Source organism: Crocodylus porosus, unplaced genomic scaffold (assembly GCF_001723895.1).
Source record: "Crocodylus porosus isolate Cpor-Errol unplaced genomic scaffold, CroPor_comp1, whole genome shotgun sequence".
Classification (NCBI taxonomy): Eukaryota; Metazoa; Chordata; order Crocodylia; family Crocodylidae; genus Crocodylus; species Crocodylus porosus.
The window spans coordinates 201,577,837-201,598,328 of record NW_017728886.1 but is presented as its reverse complement, the minus strand read 5'-3'; the positions used below and the strand labels follow the sequence as shown (position 1 = coordinate 201,598,328).

General features: G+C 41.8%; 1 protein-coding gene across 1 annotated transcript in view; it reads right to left on the bottom strand.

The window, feature by feature from the left end:
* Positions 1–2,808: 2,808 nt before the first annotated feature.
* Positions 2,809–20,492, bottom strand: part of RGS20 (regulator of G-protein signaling 20) — a 90,942-nt gene continuing 73,258 nt past the window's right edge. Inside the window, exons 2-5 of the mRNA XM_019548076.1 lie at positions 18,124–18,272; positions 7,369–7,455; positions 6,106–6,340; positions 2,809–3,901 (exon numbers count right to left, since the gene is read on the bottom strand). Coding sequence (XP_019403621.1) covers positions 3,713–3,901; positions 6,106–6,340; positions 7,369–7,455; positions 18,124–18,272 — 660 coding nt within the window. The 3' untranslated portion in view covers positions 2,809–3,712. The remainder of the gene's footprint in view (positions 3,902–6,105; positions 6,341–7,368; positions 7,456–18,123; positions 18,273–20,492) is intronic.

Here is a 20,492-nt window from a genome sequence, read left to right as displayed (position 1 = left end):
GATGTGACACAGCTTTGAACTTTTCTGAAGTGTGTGTCTGATCTCAAGCAAGCTGAAATTGACCTAGTTAAACTTTTTTTTGTCAGCTTGGTGCTTCTGAAAAGTCGGCTACAACTTAGTTACCTGAATAAGTATAGCATGAGCAGTGATTTATTACTGATATTCCCTTTCATTGCGCTATCGGTATACCATTATGCCTGTCTTGATCTTTGGCATCTGCTCAAAATACCAGCTAGCATGTATCTATAAAGTGACGCTATTAATGAAATTTATGTTTTGTGCTATGGCCATATTTGCATGAACTGGGCCAAGAATTAACGTTCCATAAAATCAATCATACCCTACCAAGAAGCATGCAGTGGCTGCTAACCTGGACTGCATCTTAACCAGCTCATGGAAGAACTGTCTTCCTTTTTATATGGCCATTTAGCCTAATGCAGTAGTATGCAGCTATTCTGCAGTGTTGTTTGGTAAATACTGTTTCTTTTTAAAATCCATCTTATTATGCTGACATATTAAACAGTATCTTTGTTATAGATACTATCTGACTGCAGCTGTTGCTGAGAACTTGCATGGTATCAGGTCTTCTTCCATAGTACTATGCAATTGCAGCTCTCTTGATTTAATGAGGATGATACAAGGAATGATAGGGAAGCAGGGCTGGAAGGGACCTTAGGGCATTATCTAGTGCATCCTTCTACTCCAGGCAGGATCATCCCTGTCTAAATTATCCTGTACATATTTGTCTAACCTAATTTTGAAGCTACACAAACAATGCTGTCCCACAGAGAAAAACATCCCCTTCATGACAAATTGAACAAAATAAATTAACATATTCCTCTATTTTGTGTTTCCCCCTTCAGTGGGGGGAAGCTGAATCTAGCATTTGTTTCATATCGGACAGTAGGTTGCAGGATTACTGTAGCGTCACAGTAAAACAAAAAATGCATATCTATCAAAAGGAGTTCTTTTATAATAATGACTTATTTCTTCACATTCCTCCCCCTCTTGTCCCCATACACCACCTGCCTCATACTTCCCTGGACTCACTTATGCATACAAAAAAACCCCTTAAAGGTAATTCTCACTGCATGCCTCTTAGTTTACAGCTAAAATGTACAGTCTGAATTATAGTGGATCCAATCGCAGAATAATCAAGCGTTTCATTTAAATGATTGTTAAACTTCCTTCCTGGTTGAAAGAAAGAAACTTGGATGCAAGTTCCTTTCTAGATGTAATTATGGTGATTAATTTTTAAAGTATGTTGGAGAACCATGTAGTTAAAGGCAAAAAGTAGTAGTAGTTAAAGGCAATGTGCTGTCTTTACTCAAATCCAAGACAAGACTTTTTGTATTACATTTGCATGTCACCCTGCCCACTGATTTAAATACATTGTCTACCATGTAAGCATGCAAAAGCAGCTTATGCTCAGCAATGGAAACTAACTTTGAAGTTGATTTAAATTCAGTCAACACTGACAGTAACTAACTGTAAAACACATGGCTCATATTGGGAAAACCATACTAGTGGGCACCTTTTTGTGTACTACCCTTAAAAAATGGGTGGATGTTCCCTCCTCAGGGAACTGGCACTGGGCTTTGAGGTACTGCAATACCCAGCCAACACCAGGAGGGCCGGAGCCAGTCATGACATCATTCCTTCCATGCCAAAAATGCTATGTTTGATCCTAGCCAGAAAGGTCAATATGCTTAGGTCAGTGCAGTCCACCTGAATAAGATGTATGGCAATGTCCATTATGCACAGTACCTCTCAGTGCCAATTCTTTAAAGTCATGGTGAGCCACTTAGATACGTTTCTACATTCTCTTCACTCTTGTGGCTGAGCTGCACCTTTCCCATCTCCGATTATTCCTATTTTTTTACCAGCTTTAAATGCCTGGCAAACCATCACCAAACGGGGCCCCAAACAGTTCACCCCCCCTCTCATAGCCTGTTGCATATGATTAGTGTGACTCTCTCCATGGTACTCTCCATGAGGTGGAGGCACACATGGTTGCCCCATGCCTCAACTGCATATAAATTTTTGGATGATCCCTGGACTCGTGACAAGAACATCCAGTTCCAGTCTTGAATGGGGTGCCAATTAGTAAGTGGATCCTTTGTGGTGGGCCTCTGGAGAACACACAGATGCACACATGTGCATGCACTTTGCTGGGGCCCAGCATATTTACACTGTATGTAAGTAGGTGCAAAAGTGCGTTTATAGACTACCTGTGCTAAAAATTGTAGCAGTTTCAAAAAAGGTAAAATGCATAAATTCTAGACAACTAAGTCTATGGGTACGTGTAATGATTTGCTTATACGCAAGTTACTACAGGCATGTTTATTTCAAGGTCAGTGTTCTCAAATTTGTCCCTCATTTCCATGTACTCAGGGAGATCAGTGTCTGATGGTAAGAAGCAGGGAAGGGACTGCAGGGGGAAGAAATTAGGTGGGGAGGGCAAAGGGCCCCCAGATTTATTTTCCTTGCTGTAGCAATCAGAGGAGGACAAATTTAAAGTCAACCTCCATTTTATACTTGGAAAATTATTATAAAGTTATAAACTCTCCATGTATAAAATCTAATTATTGGGGTGTTGTCTTGTATTCAGGGTCATCTTATATTAGAGTAAATACAGCATTAAGGACATCAGAAGTGAGCCCAGATGGGTTACATAAGAATAGTACTTTCTTTTAAGTCTAAACAATTTAGACTTAAATAAAAAAGCTGCAACTAGCTCAATTTCCTTTTAATTGTATGAAGTGTATGTATATTGCCTGTTAAGAAAATAACCCTCTAACAATGTCATGTAATTTGTGAAAATTTAATGTTTGTGAACATGAAATGACAGTTACTACAGATCTCTTGGGATTATGGACTGAAATATTAATTACAGTTTCTTGCACCTACTTCTCCAGTAACGAGAACAACACATGAGAATTGTTGTGCTTTATTTAAGATAGTAAATGCCCAGACTTTTTTCCCTCCTAAATTAACTTTTATAAACATTAACGGTATGAACTTTAAAATGTTTTCAGCCGACTCAAGTAGTAAAATAACACTTTTCAACAAAAGATTTTTATAGGCAGCATTATTTCAACCACTAGCTTCCATGAAACTTGAGGGTCACACTTATTTCCATGAGCATACTGCTTACATGTATTAAATACCCTAAGACAAGTAGAGAGTACCATTGCTACTTCATAGCCAATGACCAGGTACTACAGTTATGGAAATGTGACATTTCAGTCTAGAGTAACCAAAATAGCAACAGCACATACTATTTTTACTTTGTCCATGGTTGGGGGGAAGGAGGACAGTCAGTTTGACTCTTAAGGAAGGAAGAAATCATAGTTTACACTACTTTTAAAACAGTGGTTTTCTTTTAACGTAGTAATTGTAACTTGAAGGTATTTTCCTGTATAGGAGTTTGCCTGAATTGCATGCTGCTATGGTGAAAAAGTACTATTTTTCAACATTAACAATTCCTTGCATTCCCCATTGCAAAGTTTCACTAAGGATCAGAAACTGCAATCAGGTTGTGGTATCAGAGCCCTCTGCAGGTTAAAACATTCAATCCATATTAAAATATGCCTGAGAGTTTTTCAGGTAAATCCTATTGACTCTAAATTCCCTGTTGGTTGGTGTAGCCCAGAGTTCCATTTTGTTTTTTTGTTTTTTTTAAATAAATACATTAATTTAAAAAAAAAACCTATGTTTCTACAGATTTTTCAGATAAGGACCGAAGCAAGTCCTTATAAATAGCAGAGTTCATAAACCGTGGGTAGGAGTCTCTGTGCATTAAGGTGTAAATCTGGAGCTGTGCATCATCAAAAGTATGTTGTGATGGCTCCAGCATATTTCGGTTGATAACTTCCCTTACTCTGGAATCCAGGCTGACCTGCATATGCAAAAAAGAGGGGGGAAAAAAAAAGTAACAGCACATGCATGCTCTTTCAACTCCACCCACTTTCAAAGCAGCACTTCCTAACAACCGTTCCCTCCCAGAAAGTCAAGGTTCCTATACATACACAGAATATACTTCCTAACCTGTATACCAGAGGTGTCAAACTTACTGAGCCTTACAGATTAGATCTATATAGCAAATAGCACCCCCTCCCTTCATAGGCCAAATCTGGGGGTGGTGAAGCTAATCCCAGCAATTGCTGGAGTCACAAGATAAAGCTCCAGAACCCGTGGAATTTAGCACTGGTGCTGCTTACCATCTATTCCAGGGGTGGGCAAAATGCAGCCTGTGTGCCGGATGTGGCCCACCAGGCCATTCTATCAGGCCTGTGGAGCCCCTAAAAAATTTAGAAAGTTAATATTTATCTGCCGCTGATGACCTGTCATGTGGTCCTTAATGGCTTGCCAAAACTCAGTAAGTGGCCCTCTGCCCAAAATAATTGCCTGCCTATAAAATATTCTCTGCCTCCCCCCACCCCCTTCATACACACTTTTCCCCTGCTGCTGCCAAGAACATCAATTTCAGCAGTAGGTAAGGGGGGGATGGTGGAAACTAATAACTTCCTGGGTTACAGAGTTGTGCTGAATCAGTAGAAATCAATGCTATTGGCACAAGGGCTCCAGCAATGAATCCCACAGGCCTGCAGAGGTGGGTGGTTGAGCCCCTGGGGTCATATGTTTGACACCCCTGCTGCATAAAATCTTTTCTGAGTATTTGGAAAGCAATTCTTCCACAAAAGCAACCTCATTTTTAAATACTGAAGTCTATAATTTTGTCGTTACTTATGAAGATCTTGATAGAATTTCTTTCCATCTCCGTTCAGTACTTAATGGTATGAGAGACTTAATTTTGTGTGACAACTTGTTTCCTTGGGAATTGATATTGTTCCAAAGAGGATGGATTTCATGGCAGCAAGAATATGTCGAAGGTAACTGCAACCTACAAAGCTACTGTTTAAACCAGAAGTTCTCAACCTTTTTAACACTCAAGGCACCTCTTGGAAAATTCCAGCTCTTGGCTTTCACTTATTCCTTGACTACAAAAATATCTATCTATCTATCTATCTAATATATTGTAATTCATCCTCTCTCTTGTCAAAGTTAACACACTTGCACATGCACGCAGGCACACACATACCACACATCCATCCATCCAAGAGTATCCATGTTTTCTGTGTGTGTGTGTGTGTGTGTGTGTGTGTGTGTGTGTGTGTGTGTGTATCTATATCCATAGGTATCTATATCTATAGGTATAGACAGATCTTCTTGTTGCCAAAAATTCAAAGACCACAACAGATCAGAAACCTTTTTGATGGTATGGATTCCTATTTGAAATCTGGATTTGTATACCTAACGCTGCTAATATTGTGTGAGACCCTTAAAAGAATTTCAAAGCACACAAACGCCCTCACTGAGAATCAACGGATTAAGCAAATCCTTTTGCTTATGTTCAGGAAAACTTGGACATGAAATTCAAATAGTTGTATCATTTTTCTGTCAGTGACAATTATGACTTTTTAAAAATATATTTTTGAGGTGACAGTCTTTGTAAAGATCTTAGGTGAATAGAACAGATCCAATAAATGTTGACAGTACCTTCACCTGTGTAAGTAGTCCCATTTGTATCACTGTGACTGGTAATACAGTATATAATGTTAGGTGTATGAACTATGAAGCTTTGGAAATAGGTTTAGTATGCTGGAAGCAGTTCAGTGTACTGCTAAAACTTCCCTAAAATGGTCCTATATTTAAGAAATTTCTATAATATTACATGGCAAACGATACAATTTTGTGAAACGTTTTAAGGCATCTGTTCTTTCTTCTTGGGACTTGGGGAAAAATGAGGTTATTCATCAAACAGATATTCAAGTAAGAGGCAAGGGGGAGAAATTATTGTCTTTTCCCTGTTATGTTTAAGAATTACAGGCAGCTTGTCAGTGACTTCTAATACTGTGTATGAATCTTTAATACATCAGGAGAGTTTAAGCCATGGCAGCTTGAGGCCCTCATTTCCAAGGCCTCTAGAATTAGCAATGCATCTCATAAGAATTACAACTTTGGCTTATTTGCCTTTATTTAACTGTTTAGCAAGTAGCCTGGCAAGGCAGTATTAAAGAACGATTGAAAAGGGTTACACACCTCTTTTGGAGAAAGAATGGAAATATAATCCTCGTATATTAGCCTTGCTTTTTCTTCAATAATACTCTTGTTGGATTCTTTCTTTAGGTCCTCACAGGCCATCCAGAAAAGCATGTTTTCTTCACTGAACTCAGTTCGGAGAAACTCTCGGAAAGCATTTCTGCCTGCTGGAGTGAGCATTAACTTGTCAAATGATTGAGCCCAGGCATTTACTTCTTCAAGTGTTGGAGTGGGGCTTGAGAGAGAGAAATAGAGAATATTGACTGTTACTGAGAATCCAATCACTAACTCTGAAACAGGGAAAAACTGACCTTTCCCTGGTTCTAGTTGCTGGCATGTCAGACTAGTAAAAGTGATGCCCAGTGTTGTCATGCATATGCAGTTTAAGGCTATAAGAATTGTAGAAGATCTCACATTTTCAAAAGCACCTTTAGCAAATGTACACAGTAGCCTTAATTTAAAGAAATGCCTGGAGTCACTGCTCAAAATAACTACAAGAGCAGCAAAAACTGATGCAACCAATCACAGTTCTTTCCTAGCCAGAATAATCATTGTTTATACTAGATTCAGCAACCTAGAGGCCACAGGCCAGAGCGGGCATGTGAAGAGATGATCTGGCTTGTGGCAGCTTGGGGAATCGGCAGCATGCTCCAGCTGGAGCAGCAGAGGCAGCATGTGCAGGGTCCTACTGTCGTCTTTTTTCTAGCTATTTCTTTATCTGCAGAGATTTTAAAGCCCACAGTGGGAGCTGGGTCACCCACAGTAGCAAAACGTTGCCAACCTTTGGTTTACCAATTTCTCCACTGCAGTAGGAATATGTATACAGGCAAGAGCAGAGTACCACCAGGGATTACAGCTGTTAGTACAAAAAGTACACCTCTGTGTGTATACATTTGAGAGGCTTCCAGAGTGATATAGCATTGGAACAGCTAAGAAAGGAAAGCAAAATATCTGTTTGGCAGAAGGGAATCTATATTCTCCCTTGTTTAAAACAGATTTTTAGGAGAATGGGGGAATCAGTCTTTGCTGTGTTGTTACTGTGGTGGCATAAAGACTTTAAAAGTTTAAGACTCCAGCCCTAGACGTAATGAAGCATTAGGGGTAGATTTGGAAATAGTTCATAGGTGCTCTTATATGGCACCTATGGGTTACTGACAACAAAGCGTATAGGTGACAGCAGGATTTTCTTTTGTGTGAGCGTGTGCGCATGCGTAAGAGGGAACCTATTTTCTCTATACTAAAATCTACAATGGGAGTATATACCATTCCTCGCAGTATGGAATTCCCTCTGCTCTGAGTTCCTGTGATGATCTCCTGGCTTGCTCTTCATCTCGATTCCTAACGGTAAGGCTGCAAGGTAGCAAACAAACAGATCTTGGTCAAGTTTAAATAAAAGTTCAACCTACATAAAACTGTTCTTCTATTTTGCTTTCCCTTAACTGGACAGAAACTATCTGTATGCCGTATTATTCTAACCTTAAACTAGATTTGTACCTGCATAAATCTAACAACATTAAGACAAGTAGAATACATGGGAAAAGAATCAGGCTGCTTTCTAGCACTGCCACAGCAGAGTTTGGCACGGCTTTCAAAGCATAAAATTTAATCATAAAGGAAATACAAGGGAAAGCATAAAGGAAAATGCTTTTGATGAGCCCTCCCTTTCTACGATGATTGCAGAGAGACAAATACAAGCCACAATAACTGATGTTCATTGTAAAATGTTATGACATTCTTTACAAAAAGAATGACAAAATTCTGTTGCTGGTCAAATTCCAGATAAAGATTTATCAAATGAGGATTACCTACCTCTAGAATGGATTATTTACAGAGTTGACAGAGTACATGTTAACATACAGAGTACATCCCTATTTATAGAGATTAACATATAATCTCTATAAACAGGGATTATAAATAGATTACTTTAATTGCAGTTTGTTTCACATTCCTCACTACATGGTTGGGTTGGGTTGGGTTTAGTTTTTTTTTTAAGGGCCAGGTGGGATAAATGTGCATAAGATGAACATCTGAGATATAACTGATTCTGTCTGGGGGCAGAGAGATGCATTAGAATGACCTTGTGCAGATCTTCCAATCCTTTTTATGATTTCAAAATATCCCTTATTTCTTTGTTTAAATTTCAAAATGTGTGGGGTTTAGCATGGGATTTTTTTCCGCTTGTACTGAATAGCTGTTGCATTTCAACCTAGGGCTGCAGTTGAGAGAGGTAATCCATATGGAAAAAAAAACAATGTCTCCAAAGCCATTTAGGATTTGTCAAGACCAAAAGGTACAAAACAAATTATAATGCATTATCCATGATGAAATCCTGGATTTACAGGCTCTTGCTGCAATTGTTATAAACTAGTGAGTTTCATACAATTTACGGGGAAAATCTTTGAGCTTTCAATTGCTTTGTTTGTTGTCTTAGCTGTTATGTTAAAGAAAGGTACTTCACGTCACTATTTTCACTTTAGTTCTTAGAAATCTCACTTAAATGGAGACAAGTTTCTTTTAAAAGTGTAAATATTCTTTACTTGGTTGCTTGTAAACTCATGACTTTATCTTATCTGCACCTTTTGACACTTCAATGGGCTCTAATCTTTTGGGTTTGTTTTTTTTTTCTTATTCTGTGTTTTGTGCCTGTAATCTGCAGAGGCATTCCTAAAGGTTTGCAGACACTTTAGGACTCAAATAATGTAGCTTTTGGGAAATGGGAAACAGCTATCTTTTCTCTTATAACATCTTGATGCAGTGGAAACCTGGAAGGTGTTTTCTACATGTCCCTGGGGTATGGTGGTCACACTTCATGTAGCACCTCATTTTGTGTAATATACCTGTAAAATACCTTCAAATAAACTACTTTAATGTATTTTCTCTGTACAGGCAGATGCATAGTAATTACAAAAGAACTATACTATACTGCCTTGTCCTTGAATTTCGAGGTGACTGTGGGAAACACAAGATCCAATAGTGACTGCTTTTATCCTGGTGTTTTTGTGAAATATCAACAGACGAGTTGGTGATTATGGAAAACAAAACAAAGTAATACTATCCTGTGGCTTGACATATTTTAGAGAGACACAATACATCAACAAAGAGCACGAGTCTTCTTAAGAGAACACCACGATACAAAATTACATTGTTCCTTTTGGACAGGCAGATTTTCTAGAAATGTAAAGGTACAGTGGAAAGGAAAGGGAATATTTACTTAGCTACATCTTCTACAGGCTGCAGAAGGGGAAGAGGCCCGAAACTTGAATGGCAGCTGTAGTAATAACACGCCTCCAGATTCATTACCCCAGCCCATAGCAGTTGGTTCTAATTCTAGTATTAAAAGGGCATTGAATATCAGATGTTCTGTCTCAGCTGCATGACTCATACAGACTGTTATTTTTGTTCCTATTCATAATTTTCTCTGTGCAAAGCACTCAAGCTATTTTGAGGGAAGGCGCTCTATAAATAGGGATTATAAATAGATTATTTTAATTGCAGTTTGTTTCACATTCCTCACTACTAGGAAACAGTTGTTCTCAGAAAATTAGAAATGCTTTTAAAGCAAAGCAAAGCAAAGCTGCTCTGTTTGTAGCCTGTAGCTGGTTCCCAGCCCGTTCTGAAACACAAATAGGAATTTGAATAGTTATAAACATTGGGTAATTTTGCACACCCCATTGAGTAAATCATTTTCTTTGTATCATTTTAACACTGAAGTGCACAAAAAATGGAGCATCAGAGAAAATACGAGATAAAATGGCAAGAAATAGTTTGTCAACAGTTTAAAAGAAGTAGTGAGAGGGGAAGTTTTTATTTATGTGCTAAAGAAGGGTAAGTAATATGATTTCATTTCCTCTGGTTGAGAGAGAAGCACCCACCTGAAGCTATGAGTGTATATAATTTAATATGCAACTTGAAGTTAAAAGCACCCATGAGTTTCAGAGATTTCAGTGGTATGAACTGTTGATCTACTAGCACTTAGAGGGTGATGCCCTCTCCTTCACTGTGGGCTCCCTGTAAGGGAAAAGCCTTTTGCCAGATCTAGCTCAACACTTACCCATGCTAAACCCTGAGTGCTCAGCACCTTGCATGATTTTAGCACTCTTACAAAATATTCCTCACCCCCGGGAGAAGGATGATGAGTTTTCCTATAGTCTCCACCCCAGGGTCAGTCATCCCAAATGTCAGCATCTCTATGTTGTACCGTGCATTTGAAAGAAGCACTCAGCTTCCTCTTATCAGTTTGTGTTGGTTTCCTGCAACTGTTTAAGCCTATTCCTTATCCACCACAACACCTAGCCCCATTCATATTCTAAGCATTAGACTTGAAGCAGAGCTTTCAGGATGGCAAATAATGCATTCTGGTTTGAGTAAAACTACAAAGGCCTGAGGACTGGTCTGCCCCTGCTATACAACATGATGAATAATTGAAGGAAGAATGAATAATTTACAAAGCGAACAGAAAATCATTTCTAGTTTTGGCTTCTCTTCCCCAGTATGTTCCTTGCTTGTGCCCAGTTAGGAATCCTTCCAGTTTCCATCCCAAGTAGTACCTTGACCTAGTGCTGGTTATGCTTTATGACCTGTTTGGATGGAAGGTTCCCTTATCCTTGAGAGCACTGAAGTTGCTTTGACACTACTTATGGTTTGCAACAGGTTTGGATCTAGTTGCCGTTAGAAATGGCACAAACCAGGTACAATTACTTTTGAATCCTAACTATTTACCTCTACCTACATCTCTTGGACGAAGGGGGTGGCCAGGGTTACATACTTTTTGAATAAGAAAATACTGTGACCATATCCAAATGTGCCTCAATGTGTTCCTTCTTGTAGAAAACTTGTGATTTTTTTTTTTTTTTGGCTGCCATCTCTTACATGTGTGTATTGCACTTAGCATAAGAAAGCCCTAGTCTGGCTGGCCTCTAGGTGTGCTTGTACACTTGACAAAAATGTTATTTGTGTGGCTTAACGGCATTACACATTACATGTGTGCCAATTTGGGGGGCTTTAGATGAGTTTGCATCATTGTAAACTAAACTACATCTGGATGTAGTTGAGTTTGCCATGTTGCAACATTGCAAATTGTAATGATGCAGCTGTCAGCTCACCCCTCCAGCTGTGGGAGAAGTGGGCAGGCTGCAGAAAAAAGGATCAGGCCCCTCGCAGCTTCTGCCGGGGCCTGCACCCTGGGTGGGCTTGGGGAACAATTGGATGGAGCCAGGGGCAGCACCCGGTCTGCTAGCAGCCCCCCTGAGTGGCCCAGGGGGCACTGCCACTGTGGAAGGACTGCTGAGGGGTGACTCGGCCTGTTGGCTGCTCACTCCCTGGCTGCAGTCAGGTTCTGACTCTGACACAAAAAGAAAAAAAAGGATTGGACCCCTCACTGTGATGGGAAAATTGAAATGGTGGGTTTTGATTAAAGTATCAGTATATTACTTTGTTCAGTATATTACTCAGATTTTACTCTAGTAAATTTACTCTGTAGTAGGGGCAGATATTTGATTTGCATGCCCTACCTAGCTGCCATTAGTAGGTTCCATTACAGTACCTGGCCACTAGGTAGTAGAAAAGGCAGCTTGCACCAGGCAATCATCTACCTCAAGGTTAAATTGACTGGTGAAGTAGACCTATGAAACTTATACCAGTATATAGTGGGTTGACTTAAAGTGAGGTGAGGTTGCATATCTTGCTTCCATTCAACTCTTTCTCCAGAGTAAAGTCAAATTACTTGGCAGTACTACTGGCTATTCTGTCATAGTGTGACTGGGCTTGAACTGCATAATTGGCCGACCTGTTTGATCAATCTGACAAATAATGAGATTTTTGATAGTGAACAAGAGCTTCATTGACAGATTAATGGACTTGATTCTACCTTAAAGTCTTTCATTAGTTATTCAGACTGTTGCCTTCCTCTCTTCTGGAGAAGCCATTTTACTTTTGCTATCTCCAGCAGGGTTAACTATAAGAGGAGTCCAGTATCACCATCACCTATTTGGTGTTTCTTTTTCTCACAGTACTATATAGTGCCTTTAGTGGACAGAGTACATAAAGACATGAGAGCTTCAAAAGCTTTCCAAAGCTCCTGAAATCTTCTATGGCAGTATTGCACATGGCCATAATCATGCTCAGAAGAAAATACAATGACCTAGTTTATTTCTACCTACCTCTTCTCCGTTTATTTCTACCTACCTCTTCTCCACGATGATCTCTTCTTCTGAGTTGAATTGTAGTTAGTGGTTAAAGCATCAGTTCAGGAGTCAGTGGATCTGGGTTCTAAGTTCTTGGCTCTACACTCAAGTACAACCTTGTACAACCTCTATATCAATGACCTGCTACAAACCTAGTATGGAAATTCACCTATGCTGATGACATCTTCTGTGGATTCCAAGCCTGGACTTTCTCTGAGCTAGAACATACTCTGAACAGTGATGTTGCAAAGCTGGCTGACTACTGCAAGATTTGGAGCCCCCAGCCAAGTGTCAGTAAGATGATTTCCAGCATTTTCCCCCTACACAATGCCAGTGCTACCCAGGAGCTGAACATCTACCTGAATGGTCAGAAGCTGTCACAAAGTACAACCTGTCTACCTGGGTGTGATGCAAAACCAGACACTGAACTACTGTGAATACTTGAAAGACAATAATGAAAGTTGAAACATGCAACAACCTCCTTTAAGCCAGCTGGGTCATTGTGGGGTGCAAAAGCCTCAACCCTAAGGATGTCAGCTCTTGCCATCTCATTCTGTGGCAGAGTACTAGGTACCAGTCTGGACCTGGTCATGACACACCAAACTCACTGATGTCCAGCTATATTCGACAATATGCATCATCTGAGGAACTCTTCAACCAACCCATCTACTTTAGCTCCCAGTCCTGAGCAACATTGTTCCTCCTCATATCTAACAGGAAGTTGCAACTAGCAAGCTACTGGAGAAGATATATACCAATCCAAGCTTGCCACTGTACAACAATCTTTTAAATCCACCTGCTGCATGTCTACCATCATAACACCCATTGTGATCAAAATTGTCACTGTACGGCAGAGACCCTCTGATGTGAGGAATGGAGATTGACATTACCACCAAACAAGTTCCTTCTCACAAATCCTACAGTCTGCCCACCTGACTTCAATTTGCCACCCCATGGGGCCTTGCTGAATAAGTTCTGGAGAGGGGAAGGTCTGTGTGCAGCCATCCTCCACCACTGGGGTCTTCATGACAATCCAGACTGTAGCTGTGGCAAAACACATGCCATGTTGCATATTGTTGATGACTGCCTGCTGGCTAAATTCAGTGGCAGACTACAGGAACTGCACATGGCCATTGAGGATGCTATTGCATGGCTTGGCAATTATGCACACACTGATTGATCCAACTTGCCTGAGTAGCTTGGGCAGGTCACTTAACACCTTTCAAGTAGGTTTCAAGTAATACGGTACTGCCATCCCCTGGCTAATTTTTTCCATCCTTGGGTGAGAACAGATTTTTAATTCAGCAAGCCTAAGTTAGGTAGGTAGTGTTAGATTAAAGTTACCATCTCCCTTTACCCCAGAAGTAGGCACCTGGGGCAGTTGCCTCATTCTCTCTGGCCTAGTTACACCACTGGGTCAAGTACAGATTGGCTGGATAAGCATTCTTAGATTGCACTAGGAAAATCAAGCCAGTCAGATGCCACACATGCACTTAAGCATCCTGTTACGAAGTACCAAAATTACTTGAGCTTGCCTTGCATGCATCCCCATAGCTCTCAATCAAAGTGGTGGACATTACAGGTAGACATGGTAGCTAAGTGTATAGTTGTAAAGTTAGGTAGGTAGTTTTAGGTTAAATTCACCATCTCTGTTAGTGCATTTTTAGGCTAACATTCCTAATTGGAGGGACTGCTATGATCATGGTTCTGTCTTCCTGCATGATGCAGGCCATAGAACATCACACAGTAATTTCTGCATTAGGCCTCAAGCGCCTGTTTGAGCTATGGCATATCTTCAACTGAAGCAGTGGAGACATGGAGCCTGATTCACCACTCTCTTGAACCTTGTGAAATACTCTACACTTGTACAAAGTAGGTAGTGATTGACACTCCAGTTAGGAAATTAGTGGAGATAAGGCCACATATCCAACAAGAACTCTTTGAAAATGAGTCTGCAATATGAAGACCCTAGTAACACTTTCTGTTGCAGGATCTCAGAGACCCTTACAAAACCTAATGCTCCTTTTGAGGTAAAGAAGTATGTTTTTTTCCATTTTATTACTTGCTTATAATTGTAAAAGAGACATTGCACTGGCCCAATATGTTTTTTAAAGTGAAGCAGTCTGTTAGAAAGGGGTAATGATGATAAAGGCAAAGGTGTGAGAAGTCAGGTAAAAAAGTGAACTTTACAGTATAGTGTTAAGATGGTATAACATAAAAGCACAGGCATAGGAACACATGTTTATATAAGATGTTTGATGTATGTTTGAATTTAATTTTGCATTCTGGGAACTGTATTCTGCTGCAAATTTATGCAAGCTGGATATGCTTCTGAGTGAACAGGGATAGTAAACAGGACAGTATGCAAACAGTTTGTTGGGCACAAGAGCAGGAAAGGGAAGAGGAGCCAGGGACCAGGCACCATATCCTGCTCTGGGAAGATGAATGAGCCAAGGCTGTGCGTTTGTTTGGTGAGGTGTGTGCTTGGGTGTGTGCTCTGAGCAGCTGGGATATTGCTGGGTCATTGCTGCCTGTGTCTGACAAAAGCCTTAACAAGGGGCAGAACCAGTCCAGGCACGGAAGGGTAAAAAAGGAGATCCCAAGTGACCAGGGTCAGCAAACAAGAAAGACTCCCTTCTGCAGGGCACAGAGGCATCCATCTGCTGGCCTGACCTGTTGTTTTGGGAGGTCTGCCATTTGCCCAGAGCCTGGATCTGAGATGTCACAGAAGGATTACCAAGAATCATGCAGCCTTCTGACTACTACCTCAGGCTGCTCATCCATGTGGGCACCAATGATGCTGCCAGGAGCTACCCTGAGAAGATCAAAAGTGACTACAGGACTCTGGGAGCAAGGATAAAGGGGACAGGGGGCTCAAGTGGTATTCTCAACCTTTCCAGTCAAGTGGAAGGGCCTGGGAAGGAGAGGGTGTGTCTTTCAGATCAATGCATGTCTGCACAGATGGTGTCACCAGCAAGGTTTTGGTGGCTTTAACCACCAAATGCTGTTCCAAAAAGGATTGCTAGGAAGAGACAGGATCCACCTGATGAAGAGAAGGAAGAGCATCTTTGTAGACAGGCTTGCTAACCTAGTGAGGAGGGCTTTAAACTAGGTTCACCAGAAGATGGAGACAAAAGGCCTGAGGTAAGTGGCACAAAAAAAAAAGAAGCTTACAAGAAATGAAAACTTGGAGAAACTAGGGAGTTAGTATAAGAGTATTGTGCAGGCATGCAGGGATAAAATCAAGAAGGCTAAAGTGCAATTGGAATTGCAGCTTGCAAGGGATGGTGATGGTAAAGAGAAGAGTTTCTACAAGTGTCATCAACAAGAGGAAGGTAAAGGTCCCTTACTGAATAAGAGAAGCAACCTAGTAAAAAATTATATGAAAAAGGCTGAAGTACTGAATGCCTCTTTTACCTCAGTTTTCACAGGCAAGGTTAGCTCCAAAACTACTGAACCTGGCAGCAATTTGGGGAGGATGTGAGCAGCCAACAGGGGCGAAAGAATAAGTTAAGGACTATTTGGAAAAGCTGGATGTGTACAAGTCCATGGGGCCATATGTAATGCAGCTGAGGGTGCTGAGGGAGTTGCTGATGTGATTGTAGAGCTTCTGGCTATTATCTTTCAAAACTTGTGGCAAATAAGAGAGGTCTCAGATGATTTGAAAAGGGCAAATAGAGTGTCCATCTTGAAGAAAGGGAAGGAGGAGGATCCAGGGAACTACAGACCAGTCAGCCACACCTCAATCCCTGGAAAAATTATGGACCAAGTCCTCAAGGAATCCATTTCTAAGCACTTGGAGGAGAAGGATATTACTATTAGGAAGAGTCGGTATGGATTCACCAAGGGCAAGCTTTATGCCTGGCCAATCTGACTGCCTTCTATGATGAGATGACTGGTTTGGTGGATGCTGGGAGAGCAGTAGTGTGATATACCTTGACTTCAGCAAGGCTTTTGATATAGTCTACCACAACATTCTCCCAAATAAACTAAGGAAGTATGGGTTGAATGAATGGACTGTAAAGTGGATAGAAAACCAGCTAGATCATCAGGCTCAAAGGGTAGTAATCAATGGATCAATATCTAGCTGGCAGCTGGTGTCAAGTGGAGTGCCGCAGGGGTCAGTCTTGGGGACAATTTTGTTCAATACCTTCATCAATGACCTGGATGATGGCATAGAGTGCACCCTCAGCAAGTTCGGAGTTGCAAGGTGGAGTGAGTAGTAGATGCATTGGAGGGTAGCGCTAGGATTCAGTGACCTAGACAAATTGGAGGATCGGGCCAAAAGAAATGTCATGTGGTTCAAAGTCCTGCACTTAGGATGGAACAATCCCATGCACCAGCACAGGCTGGAGACTGACTGGCTAAGCAGCAGCTCTGTAGAAGGGGACCTGGGGGTTACAGTGGAAGTAAACTGAAGATGAGCCAACAGTGTGCCTTTGCTGTAAAAAAGGCTAATGGCACATTGGGCTCCATTAGTAGGAGCATTGCCAGCCGATTGAGGGAAGTGATTCTTTCCTTCTATTCAGCAGTGGTGAGGCCACATCTGAAGTACTGTGTCCAGTTTTGAGGCCCCCCCCCCCACTACAGAAAGGATGTAAACAAATTGGAGAAAGACCAGAGGAAGGCAATGAAAATGGTTAGAGGGCTGGAGAGCATGACTTGTGAGGAGAGGCTGAGGAAACAGGGCTTATTTAGTCTTGAGAGAAGAAGACTAAGGGGCAATTTAATAGCAGCCTTCAACTACCTTAAGGTAGCTAGGCTGTTCTCAGTGGTGGCAGATCACAGAACAAGGAGCAATGGTCTCCAGTTGCAACAGGGGAAGTTTAGGATAGATATTGGGGGAAAACATTCTCATGAGGACAGTAGTAAAGCACTGGAACAGATTACCCAGAGAACCTGTGGAATCTCCATCCTTACAGGTTTTTTTAAGAGCTGGTTTTTTTTATAAAGCCTTGTCTGGGATGATGTAGTTGGATGGTCCTCCTTTGAGTAGGGGGTTGGACTAGATGAACTCCTGAACTCCCCTTCAGCCCTAATGTGTTATGATTCTATGTGGGATTTTTTTCTTAGGATAACCAGAGGTTCCATGGCTAGTCTGATCCCACCATAGGAGTCTTTAATTGCATATATGAAGGCAGCTGGAACCCCATAGTTGTTCAGCCCCAGCCATCTCCATGCCTCTGCAAGACAGCTTCTTGGGTAAAGAGGTCAGCATTTCTAGACTTGGATGCCTGATGTTGATCCATAGATGCATCAGAGACTCATTTCCCTCATTTAGGTGCATAGCACCTCTGCAAGTTGGTGTTGTCTTTGTTTTGTTCCTATCCAAATCCCTCCTAAAGATTTGTTTCTTCTACTGTGCCCAATAGAAAAGTTTTAACCACGTGACTGTTAAAAATCCTAGTGTGTCCCTCCCCTAGGGAGCAGTCTGTCTGATATACTCTGTCTTACTTGGAAGCTCTTTCAGTTCTGGAAGCAGATGGCTTTTTCTTGCATGGTATCAAGCACACTGAGACTTCATTAGCAAGGAAACCATTCCCAAAGGGTGTGTAAAACATTATAGGGATGCTAAAAAACCCCAGTGTGTTCCTTTATTTAAAATGCCATCTGATGGTTACTACTTGGCTCCTGGAGCAGCTCATGGGAAATAAAATCCTTTTCCCACCCTTCTTTAATTCGAGGGGAAAAATGCATTCAATGGAGTGAAGGCTGCATCCACAGCAGCAGCACAGCCATGCCATGCTTGTGGTACCCCAGAGGTGCCTTTGTTTCTGTTATCTTGACTCCTGCCTCTTGCTCACCTCTGGAGGTTTAAAGAGACTGAAAAACATACCATGAGCAGCTGCAACAACAGCACCAGCAGAAACAACAGGCATTGGACCCTCGATTCCCAGTGCCGTGCTGTGCCTGAGCAGAGCTCGTTGTCTCCTGGGCTGCTGACATCTGCCGTTTGCGCATCTCCATCCGCTCTGATCCCATGGGCTGTGAAAAGCAAAATAAGGGGAAATAATTAACTTGTGTGAGAAACCTTGCCAGGTACCAGGAAGGCTAACTCTTCTAGGTTGATCTCCCAGGGTAGGTAGGGTGCCAAACTCTTTTGGAAATCTAGTTTCCCTCATTTAGGTGCTGTGAAGTTCTCCATAATCTTAGGGTTTAAGGTGCTTCTTGCCTGTGACAAATCTAATGTAGATGGAGTTAGAAAAAGAGGGGAATCTGGTAAAGAAGTGGCTATAAGAGGGGAAAAGTATGTTCTCTCTCTTCATGGTTGGTTGTAGCTGCAAAGATCTTGGTGGTTGTTAGTTCAGATTCTGGATTTACACTTCAGATTTTGGAACTAAAGCCAGCCTTAGGAACAGGATATGAAATGACCTGTAGCTAAGATTTTTATTTTTTATTTCTTCCTTTCCCAGTTGGCAAGTGTCTGCAGGTACTCAGTGATACAAAATAGGTAATGTGCTCTTCTGAAAAACTCATGTCCATTTTGGGTGTTAAACTTTTGAAAATTTGGCTCTTGGGCATTGTAAAGCCAGGTCTTGACTGAGCGTCATGGGTCTGGCTCTGTACATTCCTGTAATGGATGGTTTTCTCCTAAGGAAGCTTCATTATTTCTGCAGGGTAGGGGGAAATTATTTACTTTGAGAGGCAAAGGTCTTTAGAGGATGATATCTTGTATTGGACCAACCGCGTGGTTGGGAGAGATTTAGGTAAACTTTCAGGTATATAGCATTCTTCTTCAGGTCTGAGAAAAAAGCAGGCCCAGTTCAAGCTGTGTGGTAGATAAAGCAATGTCTGTGTAAACCATACATAAATAAAAACAGCCTGCTTAGAGGAACAGAACTGGGCTATGAAATAGGAGAAATAGCAGGACTAGCTAACAAACTAGAAACGTGCAGACAAAAGCATAAACCAAGTAGTGGAAGAGCAAGACCATTCAAGAGCGAAGAGGGTCACTAACATCTGTGGAGTGCAGTGACATCAGCAGGTATCACGTAGATCGGGGTGGGCAAAATATGGCCTGGGGGCCAGACCCGGCCCACTAGGCCATTCTTTCTGGCCCATGAGGCCCCTAAAAAATTTAGAAAATAAATATTAATTTGCTCTTGGCTGCCTGTTAAAGATGACAGGAGCCAGGGGCAGTAGCACCCAGGGGAAGCAGGCAACAGGACCCAGCAACAAGGCTCACCCAACCCCGCCCCCCCACCCCTCCCCAGCAGAAGCCCCTGCCTAGCAAAGGCTTCTGGCCTGGGACTGTGCGGCTGTTCCTGATTCCCTGCACCAGAGAGGGAAATGTGGACCTCAACAGCTTGCCAAAACTCGGTAAGTGGCCATCCACCTAATATAATTGCCCGCCCCAATGTAGATTATAATGAGCCATGAAGTCAATGTCTTTGGTTTTTGTATCCAGTAAGGTTATATGGATTTTTGTTTCACGGCCTGTCTTTTAAAGGTGTTTTGTAAATGTCTCTTGAGCACAAGGACTGTGAGGTCAAAAACGGAGTGGCTGACTGTTCTGTGGAAAGTGTTTTCCTATCTGGATTCATGTGCTGGTACCTCTCAGCTCCATGCTCTTGGGGAACCCTGACACAGGGCACAGACTGTCTGATTCACAAAGAATCCCCGCCCCCCACCTAAACATAAACTGATTAAGATGCAGTGAGAGACGCACCTAAAACCCTCCAGATAAGGCTGACAAGAGTGAAACAACTGGCCTAGGTTCCATTTGCATCCGAGATAGAACCAGACGACCATTCATTTACATGAGAGATGGAGACCAGAATGCCTGAAGCAGACACTGCAGTGAATTCTGGGATGAGAGGAGCAGGGGAGCACCGCATGATGGGGAATCTGTGCTCCAAATAATTTACCCACACACCCAACTCAGCATTTATCAGACCAGTTCTAATCTGGATTTACAAAGGACTCCTCCCCCTGCTCCCCCCCGCCCACGTCTAAGCAGAAGTAAGTTTAATAGGCATCTCGGGCCGTACATTCCCCGGTCCCACTATTGGAGGCCTATTTAAACTTAATTGGCTAAAACTCGGTTGCCGGGTTAGGGAATGCTGAGGCAATAGACTGAGTTAGAGGGGGTATGGGCAACATGTGAACAATGGTAAAGGGTTCATCACAGCATCCAGCTGTTGGAGCCCTGACCACAAGTGTTGTCATACTTTTCCCGGGACGGCTGGTGGAAGTCCTCTCCGC